Source organism: Oryctolagus cuniculus, chromosome 10 (assembly GCF_964237555.1).
Source record: "Oryctolagus cuniculus chromosome 10, mOryCun1.1, whole genome shotgun sequence".
Taxonomy (NCBI): domain Eukaryota; kingdom Metazoa; phylum Chordata; class Mammalia; order Lagomorpha; family Leporidae; genus Oryctolagus; species Oryctolagus cuniculus.
This window is the reverse complement of record NC_091441.1, coordinates 19,819,407-19,838,753: the sequence shown is the minus strand read 5'-3', so window position 1 is coordinate 19,838,753 and position 19,347 is coordinate 19,819,407. Positions and strand designations below refer to the sequence as shown.

The 19,347-nt window shown below is 52.6% G+C and overlaps 1 protein-coding gene and 2 long non-coding RNA genes across 7 annotated transcripts in view; 1 reads left to right on the top strand and 2 right to left on the bottom strand.

The window, feature by feature from the left end:
- ALPK2 (alpha kinase 2) overlaps positions 1–19,347 on the bottom strand; it is a 114,725-nt gene that overhangs the window by 74,192 nt on the left and 21,186 nt on the right. For all 5 annotated transcript variants that reach the window (XM_070050093.1, XM_070050095.1, XM_008261415.4 and 2 more), the window contains exon 3: positions 17,290–17,407. In XM_070050093.1, the coding sequence (XP_069906194.1) occupies positions 17,290–17,407 (118 nt within the window). The remainder of the gene's footprint in view (positions 1–17,289; positions 17,408–19,347) is intronic.
- Positions 1–19,347, top strand: part of LOC127492375 (uncharacterized) — a 43,777-nt gene that overhangs the window by 6,328 nt on the left and 18,102 nt on the right. The window lies entirely within an intron of this gene.
- On the bottom strand, positions 10,117–17,003 carry LOC138844017 (uncharacterized). Its single transcript, XR_011379314.1, has 2 exons — positions 12,993–17,003; positions 10,117–12,943 (listed from the first exon to the last, which is right to left on the bottom strand). It is a non-coding gene; the product is annotated as an uncharacterized lncRNA (long non-coding RNA).

The following is a 19,347-nucleotide window of genomic DNA, read 5'->3' as shown; positions in this document are numbered from 1 at the left end:
GACCCTGCGCTGTTCTTTTGTCTGCTCGGCCCTCCCCAGGTTTGCTGCTGGTTCTTCCCGGGTTGGCTACCGACCCTTCCACCTCCGTGGTAGGGTGGTTCCCCCTGCCACATTCCCCACTTCCGCGGGGGAGCGGCACACCGCCGGCCGGCTCTCTCGGGGGCTGCACAGGTGTTCCTTCAGATAGATGTTCCTGGTGCATGTTGTCTCTCTCCTCCTTTATAGTCCTCTTCCACCAGTCCCAACTCTGCTACCTACATACCGAGTACGCTGCTCTACTCCAATCAGGAGCAGGTCCTGCTGTTTATTGGTTGAACTGGAGGCATCTGTGTAGAAGCTGTTTCCTCCTCTCCCAGTGCCATATTGTGGGAGAGCAGATGCATAGAATAAGTCTTAATTCCAGTAACAGTCTAGTCCGAGTTGCTCCCCACAGAACCAAAAGGGACAAGAATCCCCAGGAGCAGCAACCCTGCTGAATAGGACTAGGAAAGCCACGGGCTGGGGAATGAAGGTGACACGTGCCAAAAGGAAGATGCAGAAGCGAGATTTATGTTCCCTAGAGGCCAGCAGAGTCTCTTCGCCCAAACCTCTCGGCTCTAAATCCATGCCTGTCTGTTGTCATCGTAATGCCCAGAGTGTTGTATTTTCACACACGTTGTGTCACTGGGTGCATCCACTGGCACAAACAAAAATAAAAATCACTATGCCCATTGGAGCTGAAAAACAGGTTCCTAGCCCTTGCTGTTGGGAAAAAAAATGGCCCTTGGGGCTATTTCTCTGCTTCCAAACAACTCTCCTATGCTAAACAAGACTAAAATTGCTGGAAAATAAACTGTGACCCCACGAGGCTCCCTGAAGACAGGGCTTGTAGAGGCTGAAGCTGTTGGCTAGAGGGAGCATCTGGAAGCTTCTTTGGAGGCACTCACCGTCCCTCCTGCGCCCAGGCGTTCCGTTTGATTATGCATCCCGCTTGTCAGTGGAGGAACCCAGATCTGGGAACGAAGCATCTGCAGTGTCTTCGCCAGCCCTGCAGCCAGGAATGGGGGGGGGGGGGGCTGGGGGAGGTCCCTGTGGCTGAGAATTTTCCCAGCTTTGTTCCCCATACAGCAGGAAGGCGGAACTGGGTTGGCTTAAGAAATAATTACACAATCACATCCCTACCCGTTCCTTTGCTTCGCTGTAAGCACTAGCTTACCGTCAAGATGTTTTCTTACGCCACCCGTATTCTGTTACCTGCCCAACTGCTGCCATCAGGAGTCTTATTAATTGAATTATGGCGAATAACTCAAAAGATAAAGGCTTCATCTTCTTCAAAGCCCAAAGCCATGTTTGTCAGAAACATGAAAGAATTACAATATTGGAAGCAGTGTTTGGACCATATTTTCTGCAAACAGCTGCCTACATTTCAGAATGAACGAGGGCCTTCCTCATACACTTGCCAGTTCAGCTATTTATCCAACAGATTGGTTGAGCCACACATTTCAGGAGCCGAGTGGGCCCTCGGACCTGTGCCACGGTCTCTTTTCCTCATTCACTGTGCGCCGTATTTGGCTCAATGTCACCCTTAAGGCTACCATTGCTGCTGGCTTCCTGCTGGGTTTGACCAGAGTGCAGGAGGTTGGATCGTGGGAATAAGGAAGAAGCCAGCCTAAGGCGGAGTTGCTAGCAGTGGCTGCACCTCTTTTGAAGCTCCCTCTGGCTGTCCGACCTCTGCCCTGTGACCTGTGGTTCAGAACTGCTATCGGTGCAGCTCCCTTGGTCCCTGCGGCCCAGGAGAGAGATTCCTGCTGCCATTAGCCTCAGGTGACCTCGCTGTGCCCTGCTTGGCTCACTCATCTTGTAGCCCTGCACTAAATGCCTGCAAATGGCTTTTGCCTTCTGGTTAGACCTCCGTGGGGTGGACAGAGATGAGGTGCAGATGTTGGAACTGAGACCCAGAGGAGAGGTGGTTTGCTTTCAGCTACAGTTATGGTTTACCTTTGGTGTGAGTGTGTCTCCCCCTCACCCCACAAAGGTTTGTGTGCTGGGTAGCTTGGTCCTAGTGTGGTCATATCTAGAGAGGGTGGGTGTCGCTCGCTCCCCGACTCGCGGAGGAACGACACCGGACCCTGCGCTGTTCTCTTTGCCTGGTCCTTCCCAGGTTTGCTGCCACTCCCCCCGCCCACCCCCAACCCCCCGCCTCTGCGGAGGGGCGGCACACTGCCGGCCGGCTCTCTCAGGGGTTCCTCAGATGTTCCTCCTGCATGTTGTCTCTCTCCTCCTTTATAATCCTCTTCCACCAATCCCAACTCTGCTGGCGTTCTCTCCCCATGCACTGAGCACGCTGCTCTCCTCCAATCAGGGGCAGGATCAGCTCCTGCAGCTTGTTAGTCGAATTGGTGAGGCAGCTGTGTGGAAGTTGTTCACTCCCTCTCAGCGCCACATGGTGGGAGATCAGATGCATAGAGTTAGTCTTAATAATCTCAGTGGTCTAGTCCAGTCTCGGTAGTTTCAGTACTTATTTGTCCATAGTCTCAGTACTTATTTGTCTCCCGGGCGACGGGCCCTGCTGTGTTACGGGAGACGGGCCCTGCTCCCCACAGGTGGGACCTCTAAGAAGTGGGCCTGGGGCAAGGTCATCAGGACACGGAAGTATTACTCTTGGAGGGCATTAATGTCCTCAAGAGAGTGGGCTGTTATACGGTGAGGCCAAGCACTTGGCCCCTCTGCACAGAGCCAACTCCTTCTCCATTCTCCACTTGTTGTGACCGAGCCAAGGAGACCCTCATCCAAGGCCAAGCAGAAGGATCCACCCAATCTTGACTTTTAGCCTCCAAACTAAGCTCAAAACTGGGAGCTAAGTAAACCTCTTTTCTTTATAAAGTACCCAGCCTTGGACTGAGATAGTTAAAAAGTGGGGGGTGGGGAGTGGGGGGAGATGATGGGAAATAGCTACTGTATAAGAGGCATATCTTAGCCACTGTGTGGATGTTCAATTACATTAGCCAGCCAAAGATGTTCAATTCCAGGCCTTTGCCTCAGCAGCAGGCTTCCTGTTCAATAAGGGAAATGAGGTGTCCACACCAATCATTGTAGTGCAGGAAGGCAGATGAGTGTCATTAAAAATCATGCCAATTCCAGGCATCAGGCGGCACAAGGCACTGTGGGAGGGTTTCTGGGGAACTTAGCAGCTAAAGCAGGCCAAGCGCAGACATGGCAGGATCTGGGCAGGAGAGACAGCACACAGCTGGGGCTGGGAGCAGCTGATCATTTCAGGCGAACAGACAGCCCAAAGGTAAAAGGAGATGAGAGAGCTCCGGGCTCTTGCAGGGAGCCAGCCGTTTTTACGTGGAACTTGGGGAATGGTAGGCAGAAAGGTAGGGCCACCGCACTATCTACTGTTTGCAGAGCACAGTGCGTGCATTCTTAATCCTTACACCAAGACAAGGGCAGAGATTGGGGCTGTGCCAAGGAAACCTGGGCTGACCCAGGAACATGAGATTTGCCGAAGTGCTAAGTGGTGGGCAGGCCCAAATCGGTAAGGTTTTCCATCCCATACTGTGGGCCTCAGGCTCCAAGGCACTGGGAAGCAGGGTAAGTGGTCCCTTGGGAGGGGTGGGAAATGATTCAGCAAGGGGCCCACCACACGGCCCAGCAGCACAAGGAGGGAGCAGCCTTGCTCTCCATGTCGGATGTGACCTGGGGCCCTGATGGAGCAGGGCCGCCCCCCCCCCCTCCGCCCCATTCTCCCACCCATCCTGCTGGGCGTACAACGCCAGATGCCTGGCATACTGAGTGAGACTGGGTTCCGTCCCTGGGGGAGCTGTCTGTTTTGCCAATAGGTAATACTTGCAGGTATTAAATAGGGAGCAGTACGTGAATTGCAAAATTAAGGGTCATCGCCCAAAAAGCACCACGGAGGCGGTTCCTGGGAATGGGGAGGGCGGAGGTCAGGGTGGCCTGGATCTCCCAGGTCAGGAGCCAGCACAGGGAACCTGACCCAGTGGGGAGGGATTAAACTTTGGCGGGGTGCGCTCTGGGCAGGGCGTTCCGGGCACTTGTAGCAGAGCTGGAATGAGCCTGCCGTGGGAGGCCAAGGGCTGTGGTGGCAAGGAGCTCAGCTCAGGAACGCTGTGCGGGAGCGAACGCAGGGGGGCTTTTCCTTCTCCCGGTCAGCCCAGTGCTGGTGTGCAGGCAGACTGCAAAGTCCACGCGGCCCTGCGCTTAACGGACAGACGGAGCCGCAAGAGAGCCGGGATCACGCGTGGGCCCATCCACCGCGCCACCCTGGACAAGCTTCTTAACAGCCCTGGCCAGCAACTGCACCGACACCGGCGCGGGGAACGTAAGCACTAAGGGGGTTGACTCCTGTAAAGCGCTTCACGCACAGCCTGGCACACGGAAGCGCCGCGCCCGTCCGTCTCAGCCCTGGCGAGCGTCAGTGAAACTGCTCGGTGTGACCCGGAAAGGGGCGGGCGCGGTGCAAACCCGCGGCACGCACAGCGCCAAGGGCGAGGCCCGACGTCAAGTGCGGCGTCCACGCGGGGTCACGGGTCTTGAGGAAAACTCCACTGTGCTGCTTCCTGTAGCGCGTGAGGGGGGCTGTGCTGTGTGGGCCAGGAAGTACATAGGAAACCTCTGTGCCATCTGCTCAGTTCGCCATGAGCCTAACACTACACAAAAAAAAAAAAAAAAAAAAAGAAGAAGAAGAAGAAGAAAGAAAGAAAAAGTGCTCCCAGTGCCAGGGCCCCACCAAAATCCAAAGCAAAAATGAATCTGTTTGGTCGAGGTGAGCTGCCAGGGTGTTTGGTAAGCTTCCGTTAACTCCGATGGGCAGCGCTGGGCCGAGCGTCAGTGCTTGTGTCCTGGCAGGTGAGCTCAGAGAACCGGCACCGCCAGGACAAAGCCGGTTCTTTTCCTGGAAATACCCCGAGTGTGGCACTGGGCACACAGCGTTGCGTTTTTGACAGTTTTCTGAGCCCCTGGGAACGCGGACCTTGTGGCTTCTTTGAATAAGGAAATGAGTGAAGTGACTTCGGAAGGGAGCAAGTCCTGGGGTGCTACAGCCACCAGGCTCAGTGTATCGGTGACTGACCCCTCTTACCCAAAGCAAACTCAAGGGTGGCTGGTGACGCTTTGTATCCCCACTGAGCTGGCATAATGTACAGGATTCTGGAAAGCCATGGAGACAACTTAAAATTCTAAAGTGAATTGTCGTTGTGTTCCATGAAAAGGCATTGAGAGAGGTGGGCGGCGCAGAAGGACAAGCCACAGCACTCAGGAGCCCAGTGTCACTCTTTAGAAAGCACCTTGTGGAATTCTGAAGACTGAACACTGCTAATTCACCAAACACCCAGCATGCTCCAAAGCCAACTCTGCGTGTGCCTACCCAAACCTGCTTCTCGGCTCAGGGCACCACAGTTCCCTCCTACGAGGGCTAGAAACCCTGGAGTCCCTCTTCCAGTCCTACAACAATGCCCGCCAGAAGCTGGCAGCTTCCTGCCCTCTGCCCCGGGTCCTCCTGGAGGCAGCTGTGGCCAGGAGCACTCAGTGCTATCCGCGGGCCTCCCAGCTGTGCCCCGACTCCTCTGCAGACCACCTATTCATGGCACTGCAGCCAGAATCATCCTTTTAAAAGTGGACCCAGAGCAGGACATGTCTCTGCTTAGACAGCCCCCAGTGTGGCCCCATCACAAAGAGTAAAATCCAAGTTGTCATCCTGTGCCAGGGCCCACAGGGCCTGCAGTCCCCCCCAGCCCCGTCCTCTCTCAGACTCAGCCACCATGGCCTTGTGGGATCCTGCCTACCAGTTCTGCCTCTGTTGCCTCCTTCTAGAACATTCTAACCCCCCACCCCATAACAACCACATCTTAGCCTTCACCTCTCTGCTTGCAACACCTCATCAGCCAGAACAGTGCTGACCCTCCTGCCTCCTTCACTGGTTTGCATGTGACACAGTGCATGGTTGATGGTTGGTACGTGTGATCCTGTTATCCCTCTCTCCAGGGGGTGAGGGACTCCAGCATTCACTCCTATATCCCAGGGTCTAGAACAGTTCCTAGCGTGAAGTGACTCTCAGTTGCCCTTTGTCAAGGAAGGCCTTGTGATCACTGTTTGGAGCTGCGTTCCAGCGTGTGTGTTAGTGGATTCTGTTAGGAGAACAACAGGGCCAGGAAGAGAGGCAGTGAGGGGGACAGCGAAGGACCCCAGGGCCCTGGGATACAGAACTTGTGGCTTCCAGCCTGGCTTTGTTGCTTTCCAGCTATGTTCCTCTGGATAAGTCTCCCAGTCTCTCTGGTCTTGGAGGACCTCGTAAAGGAAAAAGATTGGGCTGGACTGATAGGATTTGACCTATTAGAGCTGAATTTCTTAGTCGTAGGACCTGAGCGTCTGTATTTTTTAAGGCGCGATGCCTGGCCCAGAGTGAGGGAGGCCTTCATGTGGAGCTGCTCCTGCATCCCACGTGCTCACCAGTCACTGGGGACCTTGTTAAACGGCGGGCTCAGATTCTCTAGGCGCGCAGAAGGAGCCCGGACTTCGCCATGCTAACGAGCTCCTGGGGGAGTGGATGCAAAGCCAGACTTTGAGTAGTAAAGGGTATGAGAGTCCCTTCATTAAATCCTTGGGAAAATACCAGCTGTCATTTGACTGGCTGCTCAGTTTGAGCTGTGTCCCTAATCAGCTGGCAAGCTGTCCCCATGTGCAACTCGGTCCCTATTAAGAGCTAAGTTTTACTTTTTATAGAAAACTAATTGCTGGACCCAGACAGGCGCAACAAGCAAAACCAGACCTGAGATGTTCCCTGTCACGGGCAGGCACAGAGCCCTGTGGCCGGGGAAGGGACACAGCACCCCTGAATTGTTTGTCCCCGCCCGCTCTGTCCTCGCCGCTGTCACCTGGTGCCCACCGGGTGGGCAGAAGTGACAACAGGCAAGCAAACGGGACAGCAGGGAGCCCTGCACGGTGCCTGGGCCCGGGCTGGCCAGGGCTGCAAGGGAGCAGCTCTCACTGGAGTCAGAGCCTCCGCCGGCCTGGGCAGCAGCCCCAGAGAATGGAGGTGACAAGGGCAGAAAAGCAGCAGCCGCACAATGACACCCTGTGGCTCAGATGGCACAGGCCCTGCTGACACAGTGGCCTTCTACAGCTTCTGCAGGAAGCCTTTGCAAATGAGTCTGTCTTCACGTTTGCCTTAAAGAGCAGAGCCTTCCAGGGGCTGGCAGACCGCCACGGAGCTCCAGGGTTTCAAACCATTCCCCAGGGTCAGGTGCACACACCCAGAATGGCTGTCTCCCCGCCCCTCGGAGCAAGACCCTGTAAAAACAAAACCGCTGAATGGCTTATGTGATCCATTCCACAAATCTTTATTGACAAAGAGACAGACACTGAACTTGGCACTGGGGCAGGCAACAGATGCATCAGGTGCCTGCTCCCCTGGCACCACCGTTCCATTCTGGTTGGTGGAGACGTACAATAAAGTCAGGTGCAAATAAATGTGCATTGTGAGGGAGAACAATCCAGGGGCCCTCCACAGGTGGACTCCTGATTCACCACACAAACTGGATGCCCCTCAAGGTAGTTAGGTGGGGGGAAAGAAATCGGATAGAGAAGAAAGCCCACTCTGTGGTCTCGTTGACATAAAACCCCAGAGAACACAGACGAGTCTGCCGTGACAGAAGCAGATCAGTTGCTGTCTGAGGATGGCTGGGCAGACGGGGGCCGGGAGGGACCATGAGAAAGGGGCAAGAGCAGTTCTTTGGTGGGTGACACATGCACCGACGATCTTGTGTGTCAAGTTCATCATTTTATGTGTGAGCAGCTCGTTGTTACACTGAACGAAGCTGTTAAATATATGCATGCACACATCATGTCACGTGCAATGTGAAAAGCAGAGCAAGATAAGAGGGCGGGACACCCTGGGAGCAGGCAGTGCTGTTTTGGATTGCTGGCTGGAGAGGGCCCTGGGTGATGGGGAGCAGATTTCAGAAAGAAGTGAGGGAGTTTCCTGTGGGGCTTTCTGGGGGTGGAGCCTTCCAGGTTATAGGAACAAGGTGGGAGCCAGTTACTAGGCCTGGTTCACCTCTCTCTGCTCTGGAAGGGCTCAGAACTGAGTTCATGCTTCCAGGGTTGGACTGAATGATTGACCCAAGCTCCCTGTGCCTTCTCAGCACCTGTCCTGCCTATGCGAGTAGAGTCCTTGTCCCAGCCTGAGTCTGGCTTCTTAGCACCTACAGGAGCAGCAGTCACCTTCTTGGGCTCCAGAATCTGCCCTGAGATTCTCATTCCAGCATTTGGAGATCCAGTGTGACTATTTTCTCTGAAATGCTTTGGCCAAGCGGCCTGAGTGCACTTATCAATACTTGTGACTGAGAGTGAGGGTGGCGAACAAGACGCAGGAGGCCTCAGGACCTTTGCTAAGTTCTGGGCACTGTCTAAAATGCCTTCCTTATGTGTGCTATTCCATCTTCACCCAGCCCTGCAAGGTGCAGACTATTACTATACCCACTTTACAGTTCCAGAAACTGAGGCACATAGAGCCACCTGCCCGAGTGAGAGGTAGAGTCAAGACTTGAACCTGGGCAGTCTGACTGCAGTGCTGGCCCTTGTGAGTGGACACGTATGGACGCCCAGAGTAGTACAAATCTCCAGTTCTGAAGCAGTGGACCCCTGTCTACCCGCACTGGCCTTGCCCTAGCCTCACCCTACACCTGGCCAGGACACCTTACATACTTGGGGCAGTGCTAAGGACTGGATTGGGTGCCCTCCCCGAGTTCCTATCCTGAAGCTCTAACCCGCAACGTGCTGCTTATGGAGACGGGGTCTTTGGGAGGGGTTAGGTTCAGGTGAGCTCATGGGGATAAGAAGAGACACTAGAAAGCTAGTTTTCTCCCCACCATGGGAGACGGTGGCCTTCAGCAGGACAGGAAGTGGCCTTGCCAGACCCCAGACCTCCCGACAGCTTGCACTGGAACGTCCCAGCCTCTACAATGGTGAGAAGTGAACGCCTGTTGTTTAAACCCCCAGGAAATGGTGTTTTGTTAGAGCAACCTGAGCACAGTCCAGCAGTCCTCACCCCTCTCACAGGCCATGCCCACTCAGGGTTCATCTGGGGTCCAGCTATGGGGTGTGGTCTGGGCAGAGGTTCTGGGGGTTTCCAGGACCTTGACCCAGCCTCCCTTGGGAGTAGGATTCTGCCTGAGGCTGGGCCTGATGTCTTTAGAACTGAGGGGTTGAAAGTACTAGGCCTGCCCCAACATTGTAGCATTCAGAAACAAACAAACAAAAAGGTAGTTGGAACAGGTGTCTCAGAGCAGGGCGGGGCAGAAAGTCAAGACACGGAGCCTGGAGGCAGGCCAGGGACAGGCAACAAGAACTCCCCGAGAGCTCTGAGCCAGAGTGGGGGGAGGCAGAGGTGGAATCCGGGGCAGGAGCAGCTTCTGGGTGTGGGTGGGCAAAGGTGGAGGGACTGGGGGGCTTTCCTGAGACGCCCTCAGCTGGGTGCAGGATGGGGAGAGAATGGGGCGGGGCTGGTCAGGACAAAGACCTGTGCAGCCAAGCGAACCTTGCCCTCAGCCTTGTCCCCACCCTCTGGGGCCTGGGCCAAGCCCTCCTGGGGGCTTACAAGAATCGACTGGGTTCCAGGTCTGTGCTAACCCCTGTCCACCCTGGCTCCTGAGCGCTGCGACAGGGGGATTTCTCCACCAGCAAGACTCTCTGTGCCCAGAAGCGCCTGAAGGCGGCTGTGTGATCACAGCGCAGAACTGAACCTGAACCCCCAGAACTTCTCTAACGTTCCTAGTCTCGTCCCAGTCCTCAGAAGCTACTGATAGAGGGACATTTTCGGAGACGCTTGGTGTGTGTCCAATTTCTAGCGACCTATTTGCCTCAAGATCTTGGGGCCGGGGGGCAGGGGGTGAGGGGTAGGCTTTTGCCTGTCTCTCGCCTGCCCCTAGGCTAGCATGCTATGCCCCCGAGGAGTCAGCACCACTCTGGGAGCAAGCTGTCCAAGTCCCCATTCCCAGGAAAAAGTGAGTGAGCGCCCCACACCTGGCCTGTGAGCACGCACTCCTGTGAGACACCCACCTACTTAAGTCCCAAAGGGATGAGCAGTGGATTCTCAGAAGGGACCGATCTCCCCATGGACTAAATGGGAGCTTCCGTCAGACCCTCGGAACTCATTCAAGTGGGACTCAAGTAGGCAGGGCGCGAAGAAAGGCCGTGATGCACGCCTGCTGAATTCATGCAGGAAGAATGCCACAGGCGCCCGGCGCGACTCCGTGCTGGGGACGCCGAGGCCTCCCAGGTGCCGGGAAGTTCTCCCAGGCAGCTCTCAGACTTCTTACACCTACTTAAGGCCCTGGGGACACCAAGTGCACAGCATGCCTTCCACTCCTGGATGGAAAGCCTCGGCTAGCTTAGCCAAGACATAGCAAGCCTCAGTCATCGTTATTTCTACCCAGTGATGCCTTGGTCAAGCATGCTAATTGCATTTTACCCTCCAAGAAGGAACTAGCAGAGAGGAAAAATGCTGCCAAGTTATGCTACCTTTCTGACTTCCAAACTTTCCTATTTTACTCTGTTTCAAAATTATATTAGTTCAGGGTTGGGGGAACACGTTTAAGTACACGCAATAGCTGATTTTTGTTGAGCCTTCAGAATTCTTTGCATTTATGGATTTGGTTCTCACATGCACTCTCTACAGCAGGTATTACTGTCACCCCCTTTTACAGTGGAGGAACCTGGGGCAGACAGGTTAAGGAACTTGTCCAGGATGCCATAGTTTGTAGATCTGGGATTTAAACCCAGACAACCTGGCTTTGGATCCTCAGTGGTGGAAACGATATCCCTCCCTTTGTAAGTAAAGTTGACTGGTGACAGTGCTATCATTAGTAGGACGCATGCTTCGAGGGTTTTCTCCCAGGAATGAGGAGAGCTTTATGTTCACTTTTGTTCACCTGTACTCACTTGCTCAGCCTCATTCACAACCAACAATGCATGCATTTCAGATGCCTGGCCCGGGGCCTGGGGTCCTCTGGGTGATCACGCGTAGAATGAGACTGTTGACCTCCCCAGGAAAGTCAAAGCTGTGGCTCAGAGGAGCTTAAGGAATGCGACAGAGGCCCAAGGCTCTTGGTCTCTGTCTGTCCATCCGGCTATGAAGGATAACTGAGCAGGCCAAGGTGTGACCAAAGTCACAGACTCCCAGGTTTAAAACCCATCTGAGCGGGTTGCAAGTATAATGTGTACACCACAGACAGCTTGAACCCTTGTGGATGCTACAGCTCCTGATGAATTTCCATTTCTTCTGATGAGTCTGTTTCCTTTACTGGACTATGAGATCATCGGAGACTTTGTACCCCTTTCCTTAGCACTATGACTAGAATGCGTTAAGTGTTCTTAGCACCTGTTGAATAATTGAATGGATTAAGAATGGAAAAAATTATAGGCAAGGAACAGCCATAAATATTTTTAAAAGCAGGCCAAAGACATTGGCAAATAGGTGACTTAAAAGATTAGTTATGCTTTCCATGGACGATGGGGACAGATTCAACCTTTGGCCGCTGGTTCCTCCCATCCGGGCATGCACACCTTGTTGCGAGTAACTTGGCCACTCTGCTCTTCAAGAGGTCTTGAAGTCTATTTCCATAACTCTTCAATCAAGGCTGGCCATGCACCCAGCTTTGAGCAGAGCATGTGCTAGGGTTGGTGTTGGGGTGCAGCCCTGCCACTCCGTCACCGTGTATGCTATCCTGAGGCTGCACACAGAACTGAGACACCCCATCCAGCAGTGGCCTCAGCTGCCAGACCTGTGAGGGGAGCCATTTTTGGACCCTCCATCCCAACCAGTCCTCAGACTGACTCCAGTGGCATGAATGAGCAAGCATGAGTCACGCAAAACCAGCCGAGGACCACCAAGCAGCCACAGAGTCGGGAGAAAGAATGCACTGTTGCTCTTTCAGGCACTCGGGTGTTGCTGGCCTGTTACAATGTCTCAGTCTCGGGGCCATTGACATTTTATATCTGACAATTCTTTAGTGCCCTGGGCACTGTCCAATGCCTGATAGCATCCTTGGCCTTCATACACCAGATGTCTGTAGCACGCCTGCCCTCTTCAGTCATGGCAATGAAAAAAAAAAAAGTCTCCAGATATTTCCAAATATCTCCCGATTTCAAAAACATACACGACCCAAGAAACCTTAATCGATCTCTTCTTCAGAACCCTGAGTAATCAGTACCGCACTGGGGGCAGAATTGGCGATGTTCTTTGCCCCTTGATGCATAGATGCCTCCCTGGGGAACTGGGTCGACTCAGCTGGTGTGTTGGGAAGCGCTGTGACGTTATAGGACAAGGTTGGTTGGCCCCAGGTCAAAGCAGACAAATGGTGGCACTTCTGTTGAGCAGACTGCCAGGATACAGCGCGTATCCGTTTCTAGGGCTGCCGTCGCACGAAACAACAGGGATTTACTTTTTCACAGTTCTGGAGGCAAGAAGTCCACAATCAAGGTGTGGCCAAGGCGATGCCCTACGGAAGAATCTTTCCTTGTCCCTTCCTAGCGTCTGGTAGCAGCCAGCAATCCTTGGCATTTCTGGTGGCAGCTGAGTCACACCCCCCCAGCCCGGTTTTCCCTTTCTACGAAGACACCAGTTCTTGGATTAGGGTCCACCCAAAACAAGCATGAACTTGTCTTAACTACTCAAACTTGCAAAGAGCCCAACTCCACATCAGGGCACGCTCTGATGTTCCGGGTGGACATGGATTTAGGGGCTACTGCTCAGCCCTGTACACTCCTGACGCAGATTGGCCTACAGTGGTTGTGCTCTTGTCCTGGCCACTGTCTGGGTCATGGCCTCCAGCACAGCCAGTGCCAGGGCTGCGTGGACCGACGAGAGCACCTGAGGGGCCGCTGGGCCCTCCCCGGAGCCCAGGCACCGGCTGAGCTTTGCTGCGGCTGCCCTTCCCCTCCCCTCCCCCTCCCCCTCCCCCTCCCCCTCTCCTTCCCCGTCCCCCTCCGACTCACTCACAGCCTGTGTGCTCTGTCTTTTGATTGTGACCATCAAAAGAGACTCCTTGCTGCAGGGAGGAGCTTGGTGCTCCAAGTGTGGGTTCCTGGACAGATTTTTATCTGGTGCTTTGCTGCCTTTCTTTAAGTTGTGTGTAAGAGACCACAACGCTGTATACCCATGGTGGCAACTTGCTTTCACTATGAGGTAGAAAACATCTATTTGCATTTTCCACCCCCTCCTCCCAACTCCCACATCTTGTGAGAAAGAAAAACAGACCTCTATTTCGGAATGTGACTGCTGGTATTTCTCTCCTCTGCATCCTTGTCTTTCCATTTCTCCTTCCTGCCCGGCATGGGGTGGCAAGGACAGAATTATCGCAGCACTGATAAATCTCTTCCAAGCAATCCCTTTTACCTGGGCCCCTGACATGAGCGTGCTGTGGGGAGGAGAAAGCCAGGCACGTGGGGAGGCTGCAACTTGCCAGGCAGAGAAAGAAGGAAACTCATCAGCTCCATAAACACAGCCACAGAGCTCTTGGCCTTGAATCAGATCAGCAGATTTGCACTGGTAAACCTGACAAAGCCTTTGGAAAACACAGACACAGGAACTTCCAAACATCTAAGAGCTCAGATTTAATGGCCTGAAGTCCAAACTTGGGTAGATAAGAGAAGTATTTTCCTCCAGGTTCTGAGCTGACCCAGTGACTTATGGCATATTGATAACGGTAGGAAAATGTGAGACCGGTAGAACTGACCACTAACTTGTAACCGTGGAAAGTCATGAGCTGCCATTCAGTTCCCTAACCAGCATTTAACATGTTGGAATAAGTTACTTTGCAGAGGAGTGTTTAGAACAGAAAGCACTTTTCATTGCGGCAACACCTTGGAATCCCCTGGGATTCTGATTTAATCCATCAAAAGGTGAAGCCTAAGTGCTTCGTGGGTGTTTTAGGCTCCCCAGGAGGTGCTAATGGGTAGCTACAGTTCAGAAGCACGGGAGTAAAAAAGTCAAAACGGTGGGTGGTTATTAGTACCCAGAGAATTGGCTACCAAGCAGCAAAGTATGATGGGAGCTCTGTCATCATTTCTGGCGTTTGGACTGACCGCCTTTCCCAGTAGGTGGCTACTTCCCCAAACAGCAGGCCAGGAGCTTGGAAGGAGTGGATTCTAGTCCATTAAATGTGTGATTTTTATGGGAAACCACTGCCTGTTGGAGCTCGGAGCAGGGTCTGGTGGCTTGGCCTCCCCGTGTTTGTCCTCCTGGGTCACACGCGTCTCACTTTCCCTGCCCACCCGTGTCTGGGGCTTCATTGTGGCCTCCAGTTCTCCCATCCCTTTACCCCTTGATCCTATAGAAGTAATGAAAACATTCATAGCAACTCTCAGTTCCTCAAAGAACACACGTGAGGCTTCTCTTCTGGCTAAAACTTGCGTACAGTATTTTGGTGGGGGGGGGGTGACACTGAACGTAATTGAGAAATACACATTGTGTGGCTAAGAGGGAGCAAAGCAGGAGTGAGAAACACACAAAGGATGTGTGTAGGTGTAGATCCTCAAGGACTTTATATCAGGCTCAGGAAATTATAGCCCACAGGCCAAACCCAGCTTTCCAAGGGTTTTATTGGAACACAGCGATGCTCCTTAAAAAACTTTTTAAAAAAAGTTTATCATCTTTGGCTTCTTTTGTGCTATCATGGCAAAGTCCAATCGTTGTGGCCTATTTTCACATCTGAACTGCAAAGCCTAAAGTGTTTACTAGCAAATCCCTCGTAGAAAATTCACCATGACTGACCTAGACAAACACATACACACTGGGGAACTTCAAAAGGGTCATGGAGAAATGAAATTGAAAGATGAGTTTGGGAGCAGGCATTTGTCCTGATGGTGGGGATGCCAGCTGCAATGCCCATGTCCCATGTCAAGGTGCCTGAGTTTGAGTTCAGCTCCCAGCATTAGCCCCAGCCCAATCCTGATCATTATGGACTTTTGGGGAATAAACCGGATTATAGGAGCTAGCTCTCCTTCTCATGTGCTATCTGCCTCTCAAAAAAAATTATTTTTAAAGATGTTTTTTCCCATGACCTTGGTGAAGTCCCATCGTGTGTGTGTGCACATCCATCCATCCTTTTAACAAATGTCCATGTTGTAGACACCGTAGCAGGCTGCAGAGGATGCATCTATGTAAGACAGAGGGCTCTTGCCCCCATGAGCCTTGGAGTCTACTGAACTATCCATCAGTCCTGAGCAATAAGTAAGCACCTCAAGGGAGGACTGTGCACTAAATCAGAGGGGACCTGAAGGTCTGAGGCTGAGCAGATCCAAGGGGAGAGGCAATCATCTCTGAAGCCTCGAGGTGGCGTCTAGGCTGAACAGGGTGAACATGAGGAGGGGGCCTTGGCAAGATGGGAATGAAGAGACAGGGAAGTCCAGGTGATAGCTCAGGGCCGCCAGTGCCAGGGTGGCTGCCTCCCGGGACACTGGGTGGGGAGGGGAAGGATGCCTTTGTCACCACTTCTCTTCCACACGGGAGTCAAACTTCCATGAGGGTGTGGACCTCCATCTGCAGAGCTAAGCACGATGCTTGGCCTACAGTGGGCCCCTGGTGAATATTATCCAGAGAACTGGACAACAGATGAGTGAACGAGTGTTTGAGTGTCAGGCTGGATAGGCGTGTAGTCCAGTGAGTCAACCATCAACCCTGGTGAAAGGAGCACTGATCCTTAACCAAGAGTAGCTGGGGGGGTGGGGGGCAGCGCTGTTGCTCACATGCTAATCCTCCGCCTGCGGCGCCAGCATCCCATGTGGGTGCTGGGTTCTAGTCCCGGTTGCTCCTCTTCCAGTCCAGCTCTCTGCTGTGGCCCGGGAAGGCAATGGAGGATGGCCCAAGTGCTTGGAACCCTGCACCCACATGGGAGGAAGCACCTGGCTCCTGGCTTCGGATCAGTGTAGCTCCGGCTGTAGCAGCCATTTGGGGGTGAACCAACGGAAGGAAGACCTTTCTCTCTGTCTCTCTTTCTCTCACTGTCTAACTCTATCTGACAAATTAAAAAAAAAAAAAAAGGAGCAGGGAAGATAAGAAAGATGGTGTTTACTGAACAACTACTGCGTAACAAAACTTGTACAAACGCCAGATCAGCTCATCCTGTCGGTCACCCTTTTATTTTACAGAGGAAGAAATTAAGTTTCACAAAAGTCAAACAGTGGTCAAGTTCACACAGTGAGAAAATGCAGAGCTGGCATTCAAAACCAAGTCTTGTTTTTCTAGTCTCAGACCCAACGCTGTTGGCACTTGCCCACGCCTGCCAGTTGTTTGCATAACCTGCTTCGTTGAGTCCCCGTAACAGCTCTCTGGCCAGTGCGGTAGCAGCGTCAGGCCCTCTGCTTTACCTATCAAGCTTCCTGAATCCATCTTGGCAAACAGTGGTTGGGGGAACAGCAAAATCAGAAACCACTGCCCAGGACCACACCGCTCCCTGAAATCAAGCCGGAAGGTGTGGTTTCTGGCTTTTATCCAACCCCCATTTGCTGTGAGATTATGGGTTGGCCACTTCTCCCTCCACACACGTGGGAGGTGGAATGACATTCTTTCTTAACTTCCCAGAGAGGACAAGATGAAGTGAAATGCTCACAGGATAAATGAAAACGGCTGGGTCACCTTGGAAAATTCTAGATAAAGTTTAACTCCAACAATGGCAGCAAACTAGGGCGCTGTGATTAGCCACTGGGCGTTGTTCAGGGGTTGGCTCTTAGGATGCCCCCACTTGGAAACCAAAGCCTGGAGATGCCCGAGTCCCTTACCTGAGATGGCAGGTGGCGTAGTATTTGCTTGTAACCTCTGCATATCTCCCCACATATTTTAAATCACCTTCAGATCACTTATAGTACCTCGCGTGAAAGTGAGGTAAATGGTTGTTATACTGTACTGTTTAGAGAATTAAGACAAGAATCAAGTCTCTATGCGTTCAGTGCAGGGATTTTCAATCCACCATTGGCTGAATCGGCAGATGCAAAACCCAGGAATACGGGGCCCACTGCTGTCACTGCTGGAAGCCTTGGCAGATGCCTGCAGATAGCATCTACAACTAGGACTTCATTGTTTTTAAGGCAGCCTACCACACAGCAGAACCCCAGAACCTCTGTCTCCTATGTAAGTGCAGCGCACTATGCATTATTCAACCTTTTCTCCTCTCCCCCTTTCCCCTCTGAAAAGCAAACATGATCTGATATTTTGACCCTCCCCCACAGTAGTCAGCAGACGACAGAGTACAGGGATGCTGGGAGTCGCGTCCACCAGGCCTCGTGACTTACCAGGAGAGATGTAACAGGTGGATGTACTGGTTCTCAAAGAACTCATAACTGGAAACCATGTCACTTTCATCTATAGCTTGACCATTCTTATACCAAGTTATCTCCGGCTTGGGCTGACCTGATGATAAAGAAACAAGAATATTCTTAAGTGTTTTTAGAAAAAAAAAAAGTCATAAAGCTGTGAACAAGAGTAGGCCATAAACAGCATGACGGATCGAATCAGTTGGGGCGGTAAAAGGCTTCCTCTCTCCTGATACCAATGTGTTAACTCAGTAAGTGCTGTTGGGTGCATTTTGTTGCCCAAGGTGTTGCTGGACTAGGAGTGGGAAAACCAGTTGAAAAATGTTGTCCTTAATCCCTAGGGGCTATTAAGAAAAGTTACCCAATATTGGAAATAATGCAATGATATGAAAACAAAGACCCAGCCAACAAGGATGTTGAGGAAAATATTTGTTTCACTCGGTGGCTCTTACTGATTGAAATTCCCGTTTCAGTATGTGAATTTGTAGGTTTTTTTTTATCCAAATGATTTCCATTAAGGAGAAAAGATAACCTCAAAACTATGGGGTTATTTTTTGTCTCCAAAGACATTAACCAGTATTAATCTAACCCAACAACTGTATCCTAATATTCCTTTATTAAATTGCCTATAAATGCCTAGCTCCTCAGGCCTTAATAGCTTCTGATTCTGTTTAATTAATGAGTTGATCCAAATCTTTGAAATGTTCCTTTCATATTTGCATAGGAATCACTGTACCTTCTTGAAAAGCACACTTTAGCAGTGCTAAGAGAAAAGTGGCTCTGCAAACACCATGTTCTTGGTGAGGACAAAGGAGGGTGGGTGTGGGGAGCAACCGAGACTAGACTAAATTACTGGAACTGCTAAGACTAATTCTATGCATCTGATCTCCCACCATATGGCGCTGAGAGACAGTAAACAACTTCCACAAGGCTGCCTCACCAATCGACTAACAAGCTGCAGGAGCTGATCCTGCCCCTGATTGGAGGAGAGCAGCGTGCTCAGCGCATGGGGAGAGAACACCAGGAGAGTTGGGATTGGTGGAAGAGGACTATAAAGGAGGAGAGAGACAACATGCAGGAGGAACATCTGAGCAACCCCTGAGAGAGCCGGCTGGCAGTGTGCCGCTCCTCCGCGGAGGCGGGGCGGGGTGGGGGGTAGGGGTAGCAGCAAACCCGGGAAGGGCCGGGCAAAAAGAACAGCGCAGGGTCCGGTGTCGTTCCTCTGCGAGTGGGGGAGTGACAGGTGGGATGCAGACTTCCTGGCTGGTGCGTGCTTGCGGGACTGACGTCCTCACAGACCCTGACCCTTGCTTGCTCAGGAGGGCTTCAGCCATCCCTGCTGTTCACTAACCAGGGGTGATGTTAAGGGGCTCATCTGGCAAAACCCTCGGAGCGCCGTCCGCCCCGGGGAGCCCTTCCTTCCTCATACACAGCAGCGGGCTCGCTGTGTGTCCCAGCGAGCTGCTCCCCAGCCTCCCTGTCCCTATCACTGTGCCACACATCCGGGAAGGAAGCCCCAGCATTGGGAGGTTCTGCATCATTCCGAATCCAGCCCAGGAGTGCTCTCACGATTCGGTCTTCCTGGTGGGTTTTTGGCAAACAACCCCAGAGACTGCTAAGGGCAGAACTCCCTGCTCTTGGGAGCCACAGAAAAGGGAAAACTAAAGGAGAAGAAGGCAGGGAGACCTGCATCCCAGGCAGGACCTGAGGATACTCAGAGGCCCTCTCCCTCCCTCCACATCCCCTGCGCCGGTGCCACGAAGGTACTGTTTGGCAACGGTGGGTTCCTCCTCCTTGCCTCTTCCTTTAGGTGGAGTCCTTGTGCCTGGGAAGAAGGATGGAGCCCCCTTCAGCAGCTGTTTGCCCAAGCCTCTCACAGGCAAAGGACCAAACCACCAAACGTGGGCTGCTCTGAGAAGCCACCCAGGAGGCTGCTGGTCACAAGTCCTGCTCTTGTCGACCTGTGGCCTGCTTTCAGAAAGTCTCCTTTCATCGCAGAAAGTATCTAAAGCATGCATGTGCTGAGCCTGGCTCCCT